At 30.1% G+C, this 23,847-nt stretch overlaps 1 protein-coding gene across 3 annotated transcripts in view; it reads right to left on the bottom strand.

The window, feature by feature from the left end:
* The window catches only part of LOC132754988 (potassium channel subfamily K member 2-like), a 43,453-nt gene extending 24,453 nt beyond the window's left edge, over positions 1 to 19,000 (bottom strand). The window contains exon 1 of one of the 3 annotated variants that reach the window (XM_060745763.1): positions 18,848 to 19,000. Coding sequence is in view for 2 of the 3 variants with exons in the window: in XM_060745759.1 (XP_060601742.1) it covers positions 16,694 to 16,709 (16 nt within the window). In the remaining variant the exon portion in view is untranslated. Of the gene's footprint in view, positions 1 to 16,693; positions 16,796 to 18,847 lie in introns of those variants that run through there. The other 2 variants (XM_060745760.1, XM_060745759.1) reach the window with 2 other exon arrangements.
* Positions 19,001 to 23,847: the final 4,847 nt, after the last annotated feature.

Raw genomic sequence — 23,847 nt, 5'->3', positions numbered from 1 at the left:
ACCTTTTCCGAACTTATCAATAATTTAATCTATAAATGTCGATTTTATGCTCATTTTTATCTATTTTCTCCGTCCTGGCCTCGTCCAAATGGTTACGCTTTTTTGTGTAAAAATGCATGTAGATTGTTCCTATTTCTCGCCAATGATCATATATACAGTCTCTCCAGACTTGCTGACATGCAATAACATTAATACCAATTCAAGTCTGCCAAGGTGTAAAGCTGACATGTTTTGTTACCCTAGACATACTAAACATATTAAATATGCATTCAATAATCAAAATGAAGGAAAAATCATCTATCGACTATCGACAAAAATTTCTGATTTTTCGTCTACTTTGTACAATTGTTGAGAGCAGTGATCCTGCAGTAGGACTCGTGCTTTTGTATCTAGAGGTGTGCAGTTCGAGTTCTATCAGGGACACTACCTACATATATTACTATAATGTAGAAAGTTACTATGAATTGTTAATTTTACACATGTGTTAATGGATACATGAGGAGATTATACAATTCCGTGGTGCCATAATGCAGACAGATTCAATATGGGATTGATGGGATTCTAGTAGCCTAATGGCTTGGGATAACTGCAGACAAATCAGTGAAAATACCATTTTGCCTTAGACGTAGACTATTCAATTACTTATAATCAGTTAACGATACTAATATTTCATTTTGGAGAATACCAAGCAATATAACCGGTGCTGAAGCATGATGCATACTTAACATACCATCTGGCACGACTATAGACAGACAAAGATTATCAAAAACTACCCTGTACTATGCATGCAATGCTCATTTAATTCATGTTTTTCAAATGTCAAAAGATAAGAGGGTCCAGGGTTTTGAGAGTAAAACATGAACAAGAGGGCCATGATGGCCCTGTGTCGCTCACCAGAAACAACTGCTTTTCAGTGTTGGTATGTCAATACATTCTAATATTTATTTGGTATGTCAATATATTCTAATATTAAATTTGAGCATATAATATGTTTAAACAATAATTTGAAAAAATGCCATGACCTGCGGTATTTAAGCTTTAGCTTAAAGGGGGCTAATCAAATTAATATGAGCAAACTTGATAAAAGACTACCTAAGAATGCTACAAAGTTTGGTGATCATCTATCAATTATTTCAGTAGGAAATGGTGTTCGAAGGTTTTTTTCTATTTTTAGCTTAAGTTGCCCCTAAAAGGGGCTAATCAAATTAATATAAGCAAACTTGATTAAAGAGTACCCAAGAATGCTACAGACAATGTTTGGTGAGCATCCATCAATTAGTTCTGTAGCAATAGACGTTTAAATGTATATCTATTTTTAATTTTAGTGGCCCCTAAAAGGGGCCAATCAAATTAATATGAGCAAACTTAATAAAAGACTACCCAATAATGCTACAGACAAAGTTTGCTGATCATCCATCCATTAGTTCTGTAGAAGAAGACGTTTAAATGTATATTTATTTTTAATTTTACTGGCCCCTAAAAGGGGCCAATCAAAATAATATGAGCAAACTTGATAAAAGACTACCTAACAATGCTTCAGACAAAGTTTGGTGATCATCCATCAATTAGTTCTGTAGAAATAGACATTTGAGGGTATTTCTTTTTTTAGCTTAAGCGGCCCCTAAAAGGGGTCAATCAAATCATATGAGTAAACTTGATAAAAGACGACCCAAGAATGCTACAGACAAAGTTTGGTGATCATGCATAAATTAGTTCTCTAGAAATAGTCTATTAGACATTTAACGGTATTTCTATTTTTAGCTATAGAGATCCCTAAAAGGGGCTAATCAAATTAATATGAGCGAACTTGATAAAAGACTACCCAAGAATGCTACAGACAAAGTTTGGTGATTATCCATCAATTAGTTCTCTAGAAATAGACTTTTAAAGGTATTTCTATTTTTAGCTTTTGCGGCCCCTAAAAGGGGCCAATCAAATTCATATGAGCAATCTTGATAAAACACTACCCGAGAATGCTACCGACAAAGTTTGGTGATCATCCATCAATTAGTTCTGTAGGAGAAGATGTTTTAAGGTTTTTCTATTTTTAGCCATAGAGACCACCAAAAGGGGCCAATCAAAATAATATTAGCACACTTGATAAAAGACTACCCAAGAATGCTACAGACAAAGTTTGGTGATCATACATCAATTAGTTCTCTAGAAATAGACATTTAATGGTATTTCTATTTTTAGCTTTAGCGGCCCTTAAAAGGGGCCAATCAAATTAATATGAGCAAACTTGATAAAACACTACCCAAGAATGCTACAGACAAAGTTTAGTGATCATCCATCAATTAGTTCTGTAGGAGAAGATGTTTAAAGGTTTTTCTATTTTTAGTCCTAGAGCCCCATTAAAGGGGCCAATCAAGATAATATTAGCAAAGGTGATAAAAGACTACCTAAGAATGCTACAGACAAAGTTTGGTGATCGTCCATCAATTAGTTCTCTAGAAATAGATGTTTAAAGGTTTTTCTATTTTTAGCTTTAGCAGCCCCTAAAAGGGGCCAATCAAATTCATATGAGCAAACTTGATAAAAGACTACCCAAGAATGCTACAGACAAAGTTTGGTGATCATCCATCCATTAGTTCTGTAGAAGAAGATGTTTAAAGGTTTTTCTATTTTTAGCCCTAGAGACCCCTAAAAGGGGCCAATCAAATTTATATGAGCAAACTTGATAAAAGACTACCCAAGAATGCTACAGACAAAGTTTGGTGATCATCCATCCATTAGTTTTGTAGAAGAGAATGTTTAAAGGTTTTTCTATTTTTAGCTCTGCTGACCCCTAAAAGGGGCCAATTGGAATGACATGAGGAAATACAAGTGTGACTGTCACAAGGATGCCACAGACCAAATTTGAGGTAAATCTGCTTAGTAGTTTCAGAGAAGAAGACGATTGTTGACGCATGACGACGGACGACGGAGCATCCCCCTTTGATACTAATAGCTCACCCTGAGCCTTCGGCTCTGGTGAGCTAATAATACATTAATGATATTATTTTGTATATAGATGCCTTTGATTTTACCTCTATTCATAAATAAATATATTTTCATTGTCAACACTAAAATGCAGTCCACAGAAAATGTAAAATGAACGTTACTGATAAATTCCATCTGATATTAATAGATATGCTTGCGGGTGATTGCAGCTATCATAAATTTGAAAACAAATATGACAAATGTAAAAAAAATTGAGTTTTACCTAAGACTATAAATGAAATTACATAGAATCAAGTTTAAATACAAGTATTTGAATTTCGGAAAATATTTAGCACTTTGACCATGTACTACTACATTTACGATATGGCAGCAAACAGATGTTCTTACATTACAATGTACTATGGACACAATGTTCATTTCATTCAAGATTATCATGAAAAATGACAAATTACAATATATCTTCATGATATGCGCACGGAATGAAGCGTGCATTGTTACCACAGGTAGGCAAACAAATTGATTTTCTAGATATGGAAACATAACACTGCATTATTGCTCTTAATCATCGCCTTATGTTAAGCTGTTTAACAGGTCTGTAACATCGAAATATCAATTATGAAAGGATTTACTGCATGAAAATAATTTATTTGCTAATCCACGAAGCACCATCTTAACATATAATGTTGAAATATAGATATGTTCTACATTTTAAGGTTTAAATTCGTTAATGTAAACTTCAGATTCTCATTACCAAAATTATAATTAACCGGTAAAATTATTTCCAGTCTCGTTATGTAAAACAAGCTCAAGGGAGTCCCTATAAATGTCTAAATTACAGTCAAAACAAAGTACTTGAAGCACGTAATCTTACCTACCGCAAAATTATGATAACCATTAATCCATAATGAAATTCCTCCGCAAATTTATCTTGAATTTTCTCATAAAGTATACATATTTATAATCATAACACAAACTGCAAACGTTCATTCAAATAACAATAATGATACTAATAAATAATTGCCATATTGTCTTAATTCGTTATGTTCTGGAAAAAAAAACCTCCAACATTCCTATCAGTTAAAAACGAGATACATTGTACATTCAGAGGTATTCAGAACAGAAACAGAAAAAGAAGAAGAAACGATCAGATAAAGCTCCGCAGAAAAGCAGTAAAAACATTGACAAGTATAACAAGATAAGTTCACATGATAGCATGTGTGTTTTGTCAAGGAATATCATAAGTCTTTGTAATGCTTACAGAATTTAAAGTTTTTTTTTTTTTTAAATACAAAATCGATTTCCCGTAGATACACAAATTGATTATTTGATACAGTTGTCTCTTTTTTCCTTCTTTTCGAAACGTTTGCCTTGTATCAGTATACCTCCAGATTAATTCATAAATATATTGACAAAAATATATCTAAATTTAAAATATTGCGAAGTGAATAAAGAAAGGATTGTTCGTATTGCAAACGACACTTTCAATCGACGTATATTACCAAACAGAGGTCAAAATCTGAAAAAATAGGCCTTAATGTGTTCATCAAGCAGTAGAATGGTTATAAATACTGCACAAATAGTTATAAACACACAATCATATAAATCATTACTTGAATCTTGCTTCTTTTACTCTTCTTATCAATGGAATGTTTGTACATTGTCTTCAAGCTTGGTGTTCTTAAAATATTTTGGCTCTCTTGGAGGTACGCATACGGTGGCACAAAGGTGACATGTGTGTGCTTTTATTTATCTCGTGGCCACGAGATACTATGTCGTGGCTACGAGTTACTAAGTCGTGGCCACGAGATAGCTACAGTAGGGTGAACGTTTCGGTTGTCAAAAATAGCGTTTTTCGTGCGTCCGTTTTTCGTGTAACGTGCGTGCGTATAGCGTGCAACGTGCGTTTGCTGAAACGCTTTCTCAAGTGTGCATCGTTTACAAGCGTTTAACGTTTATCGTTTTTCGTGTATCGTTTTTCGTTTATCGTGCGTCTGAAAGCGTGCGTTTCTTATTCCCAGAAACGTTTAGCGTGCGTCTGCGTTCGTCTAAGCGCTTATTAAAAAGTACCGTGTTTTGCGTCTGTTACTATTGACAAGTAATTAAAGGAATATCTTAGATAGATATATTATGTAAATTTGTTGTTTCTTTAACATGTAAGAGATGTTCTTTGTCCCTGTCAAAGAATAGAAATATTATATAAAGAAGTATTATTGTGATATTTACATTAAAGTTTTAAAGTTTGTAACATCGCAGTAGTAATCAGACTAGCACCCCACCCCCTTTACAAGTTCATCTTCTGACTTTTCATCAAAGACTGTCCGAATCCTATCCGAATGATATTTAGGGTGATAATTATTTTAGACAGTTCCTTCCTATTTTTCTTGACAGATTTATATCGATATGTAACAGCCTGGCAGGAACTCGAACCCCTGACACTCGGAATACGATTCGGCGGCTCTTGAGTTCCTCTGAGCTATTCGGCCGCTTACACGTTTTACTTGTTTAAATACTGAATAGTTATAAACCTCACTGTATATGCAAATATTTCTTCGAATTTCCCAGGGTTACTTAGCATTGTGAATTAATTTCTAGCTGGGCTATACAAATGTTTGTCAGTCACAGGGTGAGAAAAAAGTGCATTCTGACATGGACTCGAACCCGTGACCCTCTAAATACCGTACCGCAGCTGTACCGACATTTGTTAGTAGTTTCATTATTTGTACATGTATAGTGAACATTTTACTAATTATACATTGTACAATTTCTATATTTTTGTACAAATAAAAATAGCTAGATATTTTTCTAGATAAAAAATTCTATGGTGGCTAAAATATACCATGTTGTGCTTTTTAGACATGTAATCACAACGGACAGGCTAAGCCACCCTTTACAAAATTCCCCCATTTCGGTCAGCTCATAATCAAGGCATAGACTACTATTTTTGTATGTGGCCAGCTGGGCTTTTACTGTTCACTTACAAACCGTATACATGTAACACTGATAGCGAACAGATGCGCAGGCTGGTCTGGATCCATGCTGGTCGCAAACTCATTATGTTGGTTTTATCGTGACGCGGCTCAAATATATCTTAATCTTATATGAGGTCCATAATATAACCCACTTTGATAAACATATATAGCTTTCTTGATTTTTACTCTGTATATTATTTAAAATCACTTTTTAGGTTTATCAATCCGTAATCCATGTAATCATTACTTAACATAATAACCCTTTGAGATACCCGAGATGAGCCTGTGTCGCCTTTTGCTAACTTAAAAGTATATAACTTATCCATATATAACCATATAATTCTTTGAAGATTTTTCTCAGCTGAGTAAGATAGGTATGCTGTAGTCCCAAGTCACTTGTTTAACTTCCCTCAAGTAAGTTATAAACCTCCTAACTGATAAAATTCTAACTATAATATACTTAAATATCACCTATGTATTTATATAAATTTACAAAAACCCATTTTGCATACTAGTATATCTTTTGGGACCTGTACAATTTCAATTGATTGTAATTTTAATTTTCCTACAATATCAATTTTATGCTTCATAGGTAGGTCAGTTCATTAAAAAGAGCATAATACAAGATCCCTGTGAAAAGTAATGTAAATCCAAATTAACTTTATTAATTAAAAGCTTTAAATAGATGACTTAAAAAAGAAGATTTCAATAATTGTCAAATAATGTTAAAGTAAATTCTATGTGGACCCCAACTATTAAAGAAAGCAGTGCCACATAAAATGTTGATACACCGGGTGATTTTACCTTAAACTTAACCTCATAGGAAATGATACAGATTTTTTTTATATAACATAAATCTATTATATTAATTAACAAACATATCTAATTGACTAAAATAAGGTAGTCCTAACAAATTTCATTACAAAATATGAGAATTATGGCAAATCTCCTAAGATGCCTAAATGTCCAAGATAATGCACTAAAGCACTACAAAATATGAAAATTTTACCTAATTATAAGAGCCTTGGAAATTAAACAAAGCTACAAGAGGAACATTAATCTATCATATTAATTAACAAACGTATCTAATTGACTAAAGTAAGGAAGTCCCACCAAATTTCAGTACAAAATATAAGAGTTATTGCAAATTTCCTAAGATACCTTACTGTTTTAAGATAGAACACCAATTCACTACAAAATGGGGATTTTTACCTTATTATAACAGCCTAGGAAATGAAACAGAATTATAAGTGCAACATAAATCTATTATATTAATTAACAAGCATATCTAATTGATTAAAATAAGAATATCTCAATAAATTACATTGAATATTCAAAAAATTATGGCTTATTTCCTATGATGTATAACTATACAAACTTACACACTTAAATTCATTAAAAATGGGAGTAACATTACCTGATTATAACCTCATGGTAAATGAATCAAAGTTAAATAAGCAACATAGTTTTATTATATCAAGTTATACCAGTACATCAAATTGACTTATATAAGAAAATCCCAACAAATTTCATTGAAAATTAAGAAATAATGACTAATTTTCTATAATGCCTTATAAATAAATTTCATTATACGTATTATCACCGAAAATCTTTTTTATATCAATCATGTTTGCAAGTATGTTTTATAATATATATATTTAAGAAATAATATATCCCAAACAGTGATTTTATCGCTCAATAACATCACTGTTTGGAGTTCGGATGCGAGGAATTATAATGATGCACATTCAAATGACGAACAGTGTTGTTATCAAGCGATAAAATCACTGATTTGGATATATTATTTCGATTCTATCACGACATCAACAAATAAATGTTGCTGTACTTGATAGTTAAGCAAATTTGCGCCTCAGATTTGTTTCCGTACTTATTTTCAGCACGTCAGATTTTTTGTGGTTACGTCACGTGTATAATGATTACGTCACATGTCTAAATATAGAATGTCAAACTGTGCATCTATTGCATAATAACACACACTTTCTGTTCTTCTATGTTCAATAAGGTAAATGCAGATCATATGTTAGAATATAATTATTATAACCCATAATGCATGGTATTTATTATATATATTTATCAAATTGAAAAAAAGGTGGTTAAAAATTGAGGTTGAAACTTTCAGGGCCGAAACGTCCAGGAGGTGTAAAGTCCTGAAACATATAGATTTAGCCCTTGTCTGGAAAATATGTTGGGCTGCCGGTCTGCAATGTATGTTTTCCTTTGTTTAAAAAGGTCATGTATTAATTTCGTTCGCCTGTATGTAAATGATTTGATAATTTGATCGCTGATTTGCTAAAGTTACTACCATTTGTTTTATTTTGTTTAGGCCAGAAGCGGTGTCGAAGTAATTATTATCTATCTAAGACATTCCTGGTATACAGCAAAGTATTTTTTCAGAAATGTGCATAAAGACGACCCTGTTAAATAATTTTTAATGCATGTATTAGCGCTTGATGGCTTATAATTTCAATAATCATTTGTTTAGGCTGCCTGACAAAAAATAATATTGTGCCAGGTTGAGTGCATTCGCAGATTGATATCATTACAGCTCTAACCTGGGACATAAGATAAGTTAGTTAACATAAACCCGTTTAAAATACATGAATGGCTAGCTATCATTTAATCAAATCACTAAACTATCTAGCTAAAGTTGTTAAAAATTTATATGATAAGGATATTTTATAAGGATATTTTGCGTGCGTTTTAGCATGCATATATCGTTTAGCGTATTTCGTTTTGCGTGCGTCTGCCTATTTCGTTTCATAAAGCGTGCGTGTAATGTGCGTTTGTATAGCATGTAACGTGCGTGCGTTTTTTCCGGAACGTGCGTTTTGCGTGTAAACTGAAACGTTAACCCTACTGTATCACATACACAAAATAAAGACCGTTTAAAGTGAAATAAGAGTAGTTTTTCATTAACGCGCCTATAGTATAACGCTAACATTTAGCGCGTCTTTACACAATGTTTGTATAACGCTAATGACGTCACGTCAAATTACATGCATGGATGTGCAAAACATATTTACTGAGTGGCAAAATCGTCACCGGTGTGTGATAAAGCATATTAATACGGGGAAGTCAAAGACCGGGCCCGTGAAGGGGATCCGGGCTTTGGCTTGCCCAGCTATAGACTACATGTGTATATTTAAAAGAAAATCAAATAAAAAACAATTAGAAATATATATATAGAATTCTATCCCTATCAATGAAATTTTCAGTGTCAGTTCTAGTCAGGCGCCGCCATTTACAATGAAACTCAATGATAATAGGCGGGGTATTCAGATAATAGAACAAATCTCAACTTTTCGTATCAATAATAATTGTCGAGTGTTCCAAGTGAAAACGGAAGTGGTGCATGTAAAACCGAATGACACCTTTAAAACAAAAATAATGAAAGGATTTTTTAATGACTTCCCCGTTTATACTGGGAAGTCAAAGTCTGGGCCCGCTTCGGGCTTTGGCTTGCCCGGCTATAGACTACATGTGTAGAAAAGGCGGGGTATTCAGATAACGGAACAATTCTCAACTTTTCATATTAATAATTATCGTCGAGTGTTCCGAGTGAAAACGGAAGCAGTGCATGTAATACCGAATGACACTTTTAAAACGGAAAGAATGAAAGGATTTTTTTAACAACTTCCCCGTTCATAGGCTTTGCCTAATTTCAAATTAGGCATTGCCTAATTTCATATTACATATTAAGCCCATGTCAATAAATTTCAATTTTAAGTGATATGAAAGATTATTTTCTGTCGTGCTGTCTTTGTAAATCCAATAACTTAACATCACAACCAGTTTCCTTATTTTCCTCATCTTTTTCCTCTCGATTACAGTTTCAGACCTAAAATAAAATTGCGTTCTTAATATTTATATAGATCTATACTCATATATTGTAATGCCCTAGAAATTTTACCTTTTTTTAGTGATTTCACTGTTTATTTCTACTTTCACTTTCGTTTTGAGAAGCTTTTACTGGCGACAAGACAGTAAATATTGTGGTGTCCTAATGAAACATACAGGACATCAACTTAAATCTACGTATTGTGCCAGCAATTTAATCATTCTTGATTCTGGACGCTTTTCCTTTAATGTTATCCATTTCCCTTAATGTTATCCGTTGTAGAATCCAGTGTTTTTAATCTGTTTTCGTGACTTCTGTCAAAATAGTTAATTCCTTTATTTTACACTCAAGATTATATAGTTCGATTGTTTATGATGCAGCCTCACTTAATATATAGATTTTCCTCATAAATCCATCTGAATTTAATTGTTAGCACTGTATATTTATGAAAAATTGCAATGCATTTTTCAAAGTCGGCCATGTTGGACTATTACGTAGAGATTACGTAGTGAATGCAAGGGATAGTTCTTTATCCGATTGCGAATAAAAAGGAACACGTTACCCTAACTATTATACTTTCGATATTAGCGCATGATAGCTTATAAATATTTCTAAAAATCATTTGTTGAGGCTGTGACAAAAATTAATTTCGGTGCTAGGTTGAGTGCATTTCAGTTCTTACATAAACTCGTTTAAAATACATTTCTAGCTACCATACAGTACAGTATAGATCTATATGATAATCAAAATTTATCGCTAAACGATCTACATCTAGCTAAAGTTGTTAAAAACTTAAAATTATTACGATGTTTTAATAAAGGTTTAGAAACGTTTTCATTTTGCGTGCGTTTTAGCGTGCGTATATCGTTTAGCGTATTTCGTTTAGCGTATATCGTTTTGCGTGCGTCTGCGTATTTCGTTTCGTTTTGCGTGCGTATAACGTGCGTTCGTATAGCGTGTAACGTGCGTTCGTATAGCGTGTAACGTGCGTTTTGCGTGTAAACTGACACGTTCACCCTACTGTAAGTCGTGGCCACGAGATACTATGTCGTGGCCACGAGTTACTAAGTCGTGGCCACGAGATACTAAGTCGTGGCCACGAGATAGCTAAGTCGTGGCCACGAGATAAATAAAAACACACACATGTCACCTTTGTGCCACCGTACAGCTTTTACCATACAACATTAACTGTATAATTAATCATTAGGTTTCTGTGTAATAAAAGTGAGACACAAACAGTTTGATAGTTTGACATAAAAGCATATTACAATTATATTGTAATGATGACGGAAATATTGACATTATATGTCAATGTAAGTGTTATAATTATGATTGCTTTACAATTGAATGTGTATGTTATGTGTATCTTAGTTGTTTTGCATTCCATACGACTTCTGATATAACGAGCAAACAACCATACAGGTGCTTCATATCAATGAAAATAAAAACTGTAAATTTATGGTAATCATAAGTTGACAATAAAACGTTCATGCAATATAGATGTATATTTACACACTCAAATAAATCACTTTAAATGTAAGCAATAAGTTTTTTTTCCATTTGTTAAAACGACACCACCGGGATTATTTTACATGCTCAGCATATTATTTAATATTTAACATTTTGTTTTGTTTCATATAATCAAGTTTCTCATTATAGACCAACCATTAATTATCTAAAATAGAAACTTTATGAGCAGATTATTCCCATGAGACGTGGTACAAAACGAAACAAAATTGCCCTTATGAAAGTAAGATCGGAGAAAAATTGCTACACAAATAGTTAATTAAAATTAATTTAAAAATGCAAGATGCTTATCATTTCACATGCATAAAGCTCATTTCATATTTGTGTCTTTTCCCAACTAATTTTTTTATTTTAGATATTGGTGCTAAAATGTTTTTCTTTCATATATATACTACAGAGAAATAATTAATAATACACCTTTTTGTACTGCTGTTTTCATATTTTGCCATTTAATATGCAATTACTTATAATCAATTAAAAAACAACAACAAAAAAGTGATTTATTTGATATTGAAAAATACCTAAGGGTGCATGAAATATTGTATTGATACAGACAATGATGAAGTATGACCGGCTATTGTTTCAGTGTGTTATATAAACATGAAAACATATGTAAATAGTATAGTATCTTTAGTCATTATACAGTAGTAGTGATGTGTATTTAATTATAAAATGAAAATGAACAATGCTTTATAATGTTTACTTGTATTGTTTGTTTGCTTGTTTGTTTTAATCTCCTTTAACTGCAATTTAAAGTTGTTATTTGGTCATATCACTTCGGCCGATCCACCTCTTCACACGCATGCCTGGATAACTAACCAGTAGTTACAAATTTCTCCGTAAATGTGACCGACTTCTAATCATTCATGCATCTGTGAAAATTACACTAAATGACCGAGATCAGTTCTGAAAGTGATACATTCATGTAAATGTTGCAAATACATATTTTTCAATGACCCACTTTTTTACTTTATCCAGCTGACAGTCTATTTATTACATGTTAAGAATAATGAAAATAAGTAATTGGCTATCAAAAGATGTTATCTTAGCGAGTGTAGCGATAAGTACTCCTGGACATAAACAAAACAATAATTATTTTCAGGTCAGATAATTACTAGTATGAAAAATAACGAGACGTTTTTTTCGCATACCATTTATATAAGTATGTACTTCACATAATTTGATAACAACGCAGATAGATAATGGATATAAAGAAGGCCATAATATTGTCACTGTGCTGATGGTATTGATACACTTCAAGCGAATACTTCTGTACAGAGATGACTTTGAAATTTAGAAGCATCTAAATGGTCATTGCCTGGTTCTAGCAATTAGCCCAAAACTAACAAATAAGATACATGTAATATCATGGAATAGACTAGCTGGGTTCAAGATGCATTTATTTGTGTTTTATCTGTATAACCACGAAAACATAACGTTGTTAATTAAATTATCAAATGTTCAGAAACACATGGATTTATATAGATTCAAGATTCTATTTCAAAAGGCATAAACATTTTACATTGTCCGTCGCCACCAACAAAATGACGAAATGAGAAAAGTATGAAGTTAACTGAATACAACTTATTTATACAATAACATTTTTTTTATATTATAAACGTATACATTGTATTTCAATATATGTTTGTAAATAAAACTATGTTATATATGCAAATATATCAATACATAATGAACCAATCATTCGTGTTATCACGTAAAACATTTGCGAAGAAGATATACTTTTATAATCTGTTAACATTTTCATGCTTATAAATGTCATTTAAAATATTTCATTTAGAGTAGACCAAGATCAATAATTGTTTGAATGAATAGTTAAAATTGCCTGAAGCGATGACACATGGCGACGCCTATTGGACAATGTATTAAAAAATAATAACCCTTTATGGAACCAGATACCATCAGATTTCACTCTTAGCTTAGCTTAATGAACTTAATTTCCGTGCATTTGTTGGAATAATATAAAAAGACAAACAGCAATAATATTGTGATATAACACGATTTTCGTGCAAATCCCTTCAACAACAATTTTATAATTTATGCAACTGATAAAATGTCAAGTAATAAAACGATTTTGCGCTTTCGTTGCAGTTATCTTAAGCTTATAGTAATAAAGGCAGTAAAATTCATTTCTGTTGATAAGTACATCCCAAGGGTATCATGCTATTTGCGTGGTTGATTGTAGATTGAAAGTTTCATTTCACGTGATATATCATATTTCTTATAAAAGGCAGACAGGATACAGACATATTTCTAGAATTGTCTCCCACAAGAGAGCAACAATCTGTACAACTGCTACTACAAAGCAAAACAATTATTTAATAAGTACTGGTCTCGTTTGTATATAAACAAAGTTTATTTTTGCAAATTTGTTTTTTGATAGGATAACAGATAGGAATAAGGTTATTTATTACATGTGCATGTATTATTATACCATTTTCATACTAGTTCTTCCTCGTCCATATTTAATTTAAAAATTTTAAAACATGCGAATATTAGTATATCTTTTGATATTTTACTTACAGGTGTGGTGGTGGGTATTTATAGCATATAAACAGTATTTAAAATTGTTTTCTTGAGTTGAACGTTTGGTTTATTTCTAGCTTTTACAACGATTTAAACTCTTTTATTTTAAACTTTATATCCCGGCAGAATAACCTCACTAACATGGCTATCTAACAAGTAATTAGCAATTGCTCCCCAAGTGACCGACTTCTAATCAAAACTTATGCCGGAATCAGCGGTGAATGAAAATTAGACTCAATGACCGACAACATGTACATCGATACAATTGGTGTGAATACATTTCTGTCAACGGTTAGCAAGCTATTTACTATATCCTGGCAGTGTGTTATATGCTAAGAATAATGGAAATAAGTAATTGGCTATCAGAAGTTGTTATCTTTACGGGTGTAGCGATATGTACTTCTGGACACAAACAAAACAGTAATTATTTTCAGGTCAGATAAGCATGTCCCTAGAAATTATGCGCATACCATTTTATGTATTTCATAATAAAAATGCAGGGAGATGTTGATATAAAGCAGGTCATGATAATTTCATTGTGTTTATAGGTACATTAGAAGCGAATACTTCATAACAATGACGTCAATGTTATGTGACGTCTAAATGGCACTTCTCTGGTCCTAGTAATTAGCCCATACCTTACTAATAAGATTATAACATTTATCAGACTAGCGGGTTTAAGATGTTTTGTTTTGAGTTACATCTATTACACAACATTCGTTGTTCATAACATATTTTAACATTCAATTGCGCTTCGATTTATATGAATAAATACGGTTCCAAATTTAGATAAAAAAGATCTATAAGAAACTGCATTGATAATATTAACCTCAAGGGAGCTTGTTTAAAAAATAATAATAATAACAACAACAAACAATAAGACTGTAATTGAGCCAGATACCATTAGAAAGTAGGTGGTGGGCACATCATAAGCTTCCATGCATTAGTTTGAATATTTTATGTACTTAAACTACAATGAAACATTGAAGACAACACGATTCCCGTGCAAATCTCTTCAACAGCAATTGTGTAATTTATTAAACTAATAAACCGCCAAGTAAAATGCTCTCCCATTTAGCATGCTCACATAACTATTTATCTGAGAGTAATAAATGCAGTTAACAAATTCATTTCTGTTGATCAGTAAATCCCAAGGGTAACATACTTGCGTGGTTGATTGAAGATTAAAGGTTTCATTTCACATGATATATCATATTTCGTAGTTACGCCAGGCAGGATATAGACATTTTATGAGACTTGTTTCCCACGAGACACCAACAAACTGCACAACTGTTACTGTAAAAAGTACAATCAAACAAATTCCTACTGAATGAACATTGTCAGGTTCTTATTATAAGATAAGAACGAAATTATTCATTATTCATTTAAATACGTTTTTTTTTTGTATACGTATACGTGCAAGATATCATTGTATTTGATAAGCAACATTTCAAAAGTAGCATCAGGGTGAGTCTAAAAAATACCAGTCTATCTCTAGTGAAATTTAATATCATTTAAGCGATATTGCAATACTTTTTAAACACGAACTAATTGCGGTGAGCCCTTTGTTTTTAGATCCTGAATCTAAGTAAAATATCACAACAAATGTGCATCAACATTTCAAAGCATCACATATAGAAGTATTAAATGTATGGAAAGCGTATCACAAATCTCGAAGATATACCTTTAATTTAGATTTCTTTAATACATATCATCCTTATTATAAAAAAATATCATATATAAGAACTATACTCTTTGTGTGGGGCTTATGTCATAACACTTTAGATATTGTGTTGTGAAGTTATTAAACTAAGGTGTGCAGCGCCTCGGAAAAAACAGTCACTGGCCAAACATTAAGAAGAAGAAATAAAGAAAAAAGGAGAGTAAATGCCTTTTATTGGGTTTGAACCCACGCCCTATCGAAATCAGTGTCATTGACTGAATAGAGGGGACATTCTGCATTAGGCATCTAATACCTTAAATAATGTTCATTTTATCAGTGTGTACGAGACGTATAAAGAAAGATCCCATCCCTGAAGAGATAATGATTGACACAGTAAACCCTTTGCAGAGCGATCCCCTGTTAAACAATCTCATCATTATAACAATATTACTTTAAACCCAAAGTAAAACTTCAAAGACATTTAACCCTTGACAGTTATACCATTGCTGTGCCAACATGCTTTACACGAGGTATAACTTCTCTGTGTCATGTGTTTTCATGTATGCAACAATAATAATATAAATAATGATATACATTAATTGCCTTTAATAATATCCTTATGTTGAGCAGTTTGACACAATCTATATCAATTAGAGAAATAAAGGCTGAAAGTTATTGTTATCATAGTTAGTCGAATCGAATACGTCTTATATTAAACAAATTAAAGCAAGTCAAACCGAATACGTCTTACTCGAGAAATGGATATTTGTTTTGAAATCTGTTGGGACTAGATTAAGGTAGAATGCGCACCCAAAACAAAAAGGCATTTCAACAACACATGCTCTTTCACACAAAAGTAGTACGTTACTGTCTTTATGTTTGAAACATTTCTTTTTTTACTTTCGATCTAAATAATTAAGTTTGTACATGTAGAACTCTTCAATTCAAAATTGAAAGAACTGTGGTTTGATATTATAACAAGACAATTATGTTTATAATACAATTACAAAACTTGCAAAAAAAGTTAACATCGTCGATTATTTTAGACTTACCTACATATTTAACATTTTTAAATGGAATTTTCTTTTTACAATAAAACATCTTTTTATATTAGAAGCATACATGAATTGTTTATATCTACCTTTTAAATATACATTGATTGATTGAAAAACAAACAAGGGAACTTACTTTTAATCAGCGACATTTTTTGAAAGCCAATTTCTTAAAAATGACACGAAACAGGGAACTGTTAGTATTATGTCAGCAATGATATACATTTTTAAATCAGTATTTATATTTTAACAATAAAATCAATCAATGACCTAATATATAGACCTTTTTCCTCATTCGCGCTTTATATTTTGAAATTTGATACAGTAGCAATGACGCATGCAATAAAAATACTAAAATAAATGTTCTATTTTTAGTCAATATTATTATTCTGTTTGGACTATACATTTGACAAAAAAACCGTTACGTGTTTTGGGTTATACCCTGTTTATTGAAACCCAATCTTTTGTAACAGGTATTTTGACTGTACTAAAATGGCGGTTGGGTCTTACAGGTTGAATTCAGTTGGGTTTTACATGTTTAAGGCAAGACTGACGGTGAGCTAACAAATGTTTCTTGGTTTTGCAAGGATACAAATTTCAAACAATTTAACTGCATCCGTATTAAAATAATATTATGAATTCAAATATATTGTCTTTGAGAGTAAGTATTTGAAAATCTTGAGTTGAACTATTTAACCAAATACATAAATAAAAAAATAGATAAATAAAAAAATAAATTAATTAATAAATAAAGATAAATGAATAGATAAATAAATATTAATAAATTAAAAAATAAAAATAAATAAATTAATAAGAATAAATAAATAAATAAAAATAAAAATAAATAAATAAATAAATAAATATAAATATATAAAAATAAATAAATAAATATAAACAGTAATACATCATGTAACACATATCAAAACATTCAAACCAGTTGCGTTTCGGAGTCTTCGCTTTATTTTTTACACATTTGAAGTTGTTTATCTAGTATTTGGAAATCAATGTCTTTGTGTGGTAATACGAATGTGTGGATTAATAATACCACAATAAATGTGAATTTTGATATTACAAATAGTTTATCCAATAAACACTCAATTTAAAGATATCATGAATTCAATTGCTCCTATTCATTTCCTCGTACATCTTGTTGAGCGACATATATGGTTTATGTGATGAGTTGTGATATAGTCATGAGTGAAGGAATTAAATAAAGAAGGGAATACCTCAAGGGAAATATAATAAGTACATACGATCCCGGTGCTCCTAAATATCCAAAAGTCCATTTATCACACTTTCTATATGGTGTATACTTTTAGCAAGTAGTCTAAGTATGTGAACTTTCCTTGACCTTTATGCACTATATAATGATTATATATGTGACATATCTATTTACTTTGACAGATGGCTACTCACTGCATATTTTTGCGAAAGATTACTACCTCCGTGAAATATACACTGCCACTATTATCTTTTCATTTCAGCATAAATATATTGAGAAAACTTAATGTTATTAATTATATTTAGAAAAAAAGAGGTTTATAAAGTAAACAAATACTTTGTATTATATAGATCGTCATATTCGAAAAGCTGGTTATATATTCAGTTAGATGTACAAAAAAATAATAAATTTCTTTACTGACTTATACAAAATTTATATAAATTTCATGGCTTAGAAGAAGTAAAGTATGCTACATGTACTTTGTAAACTGAAATAAGGACTAAAAAACAAAATTCAACATTTAAAGTTTTAATCTAGACTAAATATCGGTAATAAATGTCTGACAATAACCTACGCATGAGTTCTACGAAAAAAATGCCTTAAGACTTTCTGACCATTGCCATTGTTGAGAAAGCTTAGTATTTTTCATTTATAAGATTGATTGTTTATTTGAATGGTACATAAAACGATTAGCAATTACGCTTTTAAACCGAATGAAAGAAACCCGATACGCATTTTGTAAACCGGCGTGCTCGTTTTATATATTTCAAATGTTTCTATGCGTCAGTAACATTGAAGACAAATGACTCCTCGAGAACTGTTTTAATTAATTTTAATCCTAATTTATAAGCAAAAACAAAACAACAAAAAACATTTACGTTTAAGTAAATAACATGCATAAATGAAATATAATAAAAAAATCCGTGAAGGACAATTCAACTTAACCGTAATATTAATCCAGCCAACGGTCATGTTATTAATCAGTTATATAATTTTAAACTTTGGAGACCGCAACATTCATTGTGATGTCACTTTTCAATACAAACATATCGTAAAATAAAATCTTACCACAAAGAAGATGAACCTAAGAATCCATAATGCAATAAGAATATATATAACACTAACTGCAAATCATGTATGTCCAAGAACTAGTACAATGTCTTGGTCCATAAAATAATGCTGACACGTAATTTAAATGACACAAAATATTCAGCAGCCGACCCCTATCAGTTCAAATCGAGATTAATGCCGCGCTGTTCGGCATAAGACAAAAGAATATGTAAAAGCTGAAAAGCAGTGTAAAGAATAAAAAACAATTGCATGTATTTATCTTGTTCTCACAAGATAAGGTTGGTATTTTCCTTCTTCGTATGATAGTGATTACCAACATCGCACGTGAATATGATAAGGCTTTGCGTATATACACATTCCGCTTACAAAACTAAGTGACTGTGTATTAACTATATATATTTTATGCACTGTGAATACAGTTACATTTTTATAGTGTTTAGGTAATGTTCAATTTGAAAAAAATCAAACTATCATTCAATACGATTGATTTCACTCTAATTTCCAAAATAATTTGCTATGGCTTAAAATTTATAACAACTTATAAAATCTGGGGAAAAGTTTGATTGACTGTTAAATGTAATATTAATTAGCTAACACATTTTGATTGTGAAACAAAAATGAAACTAAGAAATTACTAAGATCTAACAGTCAAATAATAATCATGACAATATGTTTTTATCTTAATCAAGCCAAATTATAGAAATCTCATAAAACGCAAAAGTAAAAAGGAGCAATATTTAATAACACTGTTTCATTTCGTTCACTAATTCAATTTCAAAGACCTCTGAAGATTCACCAAAGTATGATTAGCATGGAAAGATTAAATAGTATTTGAATAATTTGGCATTTCTTTTGAATCAATCTAAAAACTTTTTCAAAACCTTTGTTGAAATTGCAGGTTTTGGTTTTGAAGTCAGTCTTAATCTAAAATCAAAGGGAACTATTGAAATGTAACTGATCAATGTGTAACTTTAATGAAGGAAAAGATCACGTTGGTCGTGATACAAACAAAAACATTTGTAGATAAAAATGTTTCCTGGCAACAAGTTTCATTTTAACTATTGCTTAGCCTTGTAGAATCCTTCCATATCTAAAATTGCTTTCTTACGTTAAACTAGTAATAAGGACTTCATTATTTCGGACCATCATACCTTTGAAACACAAGAGTTCCTTTATAAAAATGTTATCACTTTTAAAAGTTAAACAAATTGATTTTGTTTACATCACCATGCATATGAATTTGCAATGAAAAGCCCATGGCAACTTCTTACAATATTTGATACGAAATTGAGTATTGTATTAACTTGAAATGTAACAGGTTTAACATTTCACCAAGTACTTTGTTTCTAATATAAATAATTTTAATTGCGAACATATGTTGTAATTAGTTTTACATTTGGCTTCCACATAAGTAGTTACCATTTTTGAAAAGTTATTAAAAGTATGCGCTCAAACGAATTCTAACATTCTGACTATATTTACAATTCAATGAATAATTTAAGCATTCATTTTACAGATCTCTATAAATATTTGTTTTTATTTTAGAAACAGACATATATCATCATAAATTTCTTAAATATATAAAATAAAAGTTCGACTAGGACTATTTAGTAAAGTTTATTAACTAGAAGTCATTAGTATACTAGAATACAAGTCATTGTACCATCCACGGCATTTATAACTAAATTGAATACAAACAACTTTCCATAACCCAGAGACAATACATATCAATAGTTTAACCCATTGACTAATAATTATTATTTCTCAAAAAACAAAAAAAAAACAAAAAAAACAAAACTGTAGTGTGCATTACATGCATTATGTATTTTTTATGTTACAATGCCTGCATAACGTAAGTTTGAAATATTCTAGACATTCTATAGATTCATCACCTAATAAACACAGATCATTGATTGCAATGAAAATTAATTACAGTAAATTCATTATACATTGCGCATAAACATGCTCTTTACTATTTATCAAATACGTATTGAACTGCTACGTATTGAACGACTGACCTACTTGCATGTAACGTAAAGCACAGCTAATTACTAGTTGACAGATCCGTTATTTACTTAGTATACATTATCTATTGATTGCTTGCTCGTAGTACTTTTTAGAAGATTGCAATTTGATATCTTCATATTGATAATGGCGGATGATAGATTATTATGTTACATTTTGAAAATATTTTTAAAATGGAAGAAGAAATTTAAAACTCAAGAATATAAAATCTATTCAATTTGTCAATTTAATAAAATAAGGCATACAAAAAGTCACGTGCATAATTATTTGAATTGTATAATAAAGAAACAACAATAATGAAACATTTATTACTGAATTTGATTTATAATAATACACCAATTGCAATGAAAGGGGAACAACTATTTATATTTGATAGACCTTTCCCATAAGAAATATGTTGCATGAGTAAGCACTTATGATTTAAATAGTAAGCATCATCTCTTTTCCCCCTAAATATGAATGGACCTTTTTAAAACTCAATGTTTAATAAAACAACTTAAAAAACATTGAATTTTGATATGCTTTATTAGAATAATTGCTAGTGATAAAGATTGTACAAACATTTTTTCTTTTTTCTTTTCATTTTTTCCTTAAACTGAAGTTGCATATGTTATTTGTCATTTAAATATAAAGCTGTTCTTTTTGCAAGTAACAGAATGTATACTTTATATATCTTTACATTGGATTGTCATCTATTGTTGGAAAATGTTTACTTGCTTTCATCAATACCGTCAATAACCATTGATCAAGGAATTACTAAACTGACTTAAGTTATGTCATTTTGCATAACGTCATTGGAACTTAGCAAAGTGTTTCATCATTATTTCCTAAATGTACTTTAATATTCACATGAAATAATGCTAGTTAATATACATAGCATTTTGTAATTACTTCATGCTTTCTCTTCATTAAACTTACTAAAATCATCTACAAAAGCTCAATTTCTGTTGTTATCATTTTAACTTATTTTACGAACCGATATTCAAAACAAACAAAACGATTGGCTATGAGGCTTATCCTGTTCATTTATTGTAACAAATTTTTTGTTGTTGTTGTTGTTTTGTTGTTATTTTATCTCTAATGCCCCCGATGGAGCTTACTGTCTAAGGTTATGCCTATTTTATTTTCCTGAATTGGCTATGAAATTCCTCCCCGTTGTTATACGTGTTATAATTATCAACTGAATCTTATCTTAATAATTCAGTCTTAGTAATGATATTATAGGAAACTACTGAGTAGTTACTAATTTACGTATATATTCAATGAAGAATAAGATCACTTTGATAACATTATGCGTCATACAAACAAATGTATTTACTTATCATTTCTAGGGACAAAAATGCTTCTCAGCAGCAAGATCTTTTTTATATATCCTTAGTGCTTAAATTAATGCTATATACGACTTGCATGAATTTTGTAAAAATAATGTTGATTGAAAAATATACAGAACTTTCATTTTGAAAAAAAAACAGGACTTCATTTTTTTTCGAGCCACTATTTATATACTACACATGAGTCTCTTAATTTAAAATTTTTAAACGATTTGCTTTCCGGTTACATCAACGGATTGCAAAGTAAAGCAGACGGCAATTACTTTTACTGACACTTGAAAATTTATCGAGTATTGAATCTGTTTGAAATGTAAAACCTTAAAGTTTCATGACTACGTTGTTTCTTATATGCACACATTTAATAGCAAACATATGTTCTATATGTCTTCCACATTAGTCGTTATGCATTATAAAACTTATTAAAGTTAAATACTTTTAAATGAAATTTAATAACTTAACAGTTGTCTAAGATAATTTAAAGACTAATAAGCATTGTAATATCTAGATCTGAATTGGAAATATGATATTTAAGTTAAATAGATATTGTATCCTTTATTTCGAATACCCATATAATTATAAGAAGGTCCACTTACTAATTCCTTACATGAACTGACCATTGAAAGACTGAGGAGCACGACATTGACTGAAAGCAACAATGTCCGTAGTTAAACCACAAATCATGAAGTTTCCAAAGTTTGATTTTAAAAAATATTTCGACATTTGATTCTGGGAAACTAATATGATATGTCCTTAATAAATGACGTCATGGATAATCTGCCCGTAAAAGCGTCTCCTCCAATGTATTCTAACTAAAAGACTAAATATTTAAATATATAATAGAAGGTGTCTGACTGACAATCAAAACGTATATCTTCTATTAACCATAGATCTATCCATTCTTTTATAAAATAAATCCATTTATTTACTTCTCATGTTTGAATTCCTTTTAACTCCTTTATGATTATATTTTTCCTGAACTCCTTATTAATATTATATCATAATTTATATAATTGGAAAAATATAAATGTCTTATCAATGGTATAATAAGTAGAATCTCAAAGATAAGATTAGGTCTGAATTGTTACTTTGATGTATTATTTATATTGTATATATATATCTTTTTTATTATTATTTTTTATTAATTTTTTTTTTTTTTATATTTTATTTTTTTTTTTTTTTTTATTTTTTTTGTATTTTTTATAGTTTTATATTTATTCTTATTTTTTTTTTTTTTTTAATTTTGTTTATTTTTTATATTTTTTTTTTTTTATTTTATTTTTTTTTTTTTTTTTTTTTATTTTTTTGATTTTATTATTTATTATTTTATTATTTTTTTTTTTTTTTTTTTTATTTTTTTTTTTAAGCTATTTTTTTTTATTTTTTTTTTTTTTTTTTTTTTTTTTTCTTTTTATTTTATTATTTTTTTTTTTTTTTTATTATTTTTTTTTTTTTAATTTTGTATATTTTTTTTTATTTTTCTTTATTTTTTATTTTTTTAGTTTATTTTATATTTTTATATTTTTTTTTTTTATTAGCTTTATTTTTTTAATATTCTATTTTACAATAATTTTTTTTTTATTTTTATTTTTCTACTTTTTTTTTTTATTTTTAGTATTTTTATTTTTTTTGTTTTTATTTTTT

Source organism: Ruditapes philippinarum, unplaced genomic scaffold (genome assembly GCF_026571515.1).
Source record: "Ruditapes philippinarum isolate M1 unplaced genomic scaffold, ASM2657151v2 ctg99_1_1_1_1, whole genome shotgun sequence".
Taxonomy (NCBI): Eukaryota; Metazoa; Mollusca; class Bivalvia; order Venerida; family Veneridae; genus Ruditapes; species Ruditapes philippinarum.
This window is presented reverse-complemented; position numbering and strand designations above follow the sequence as displayed.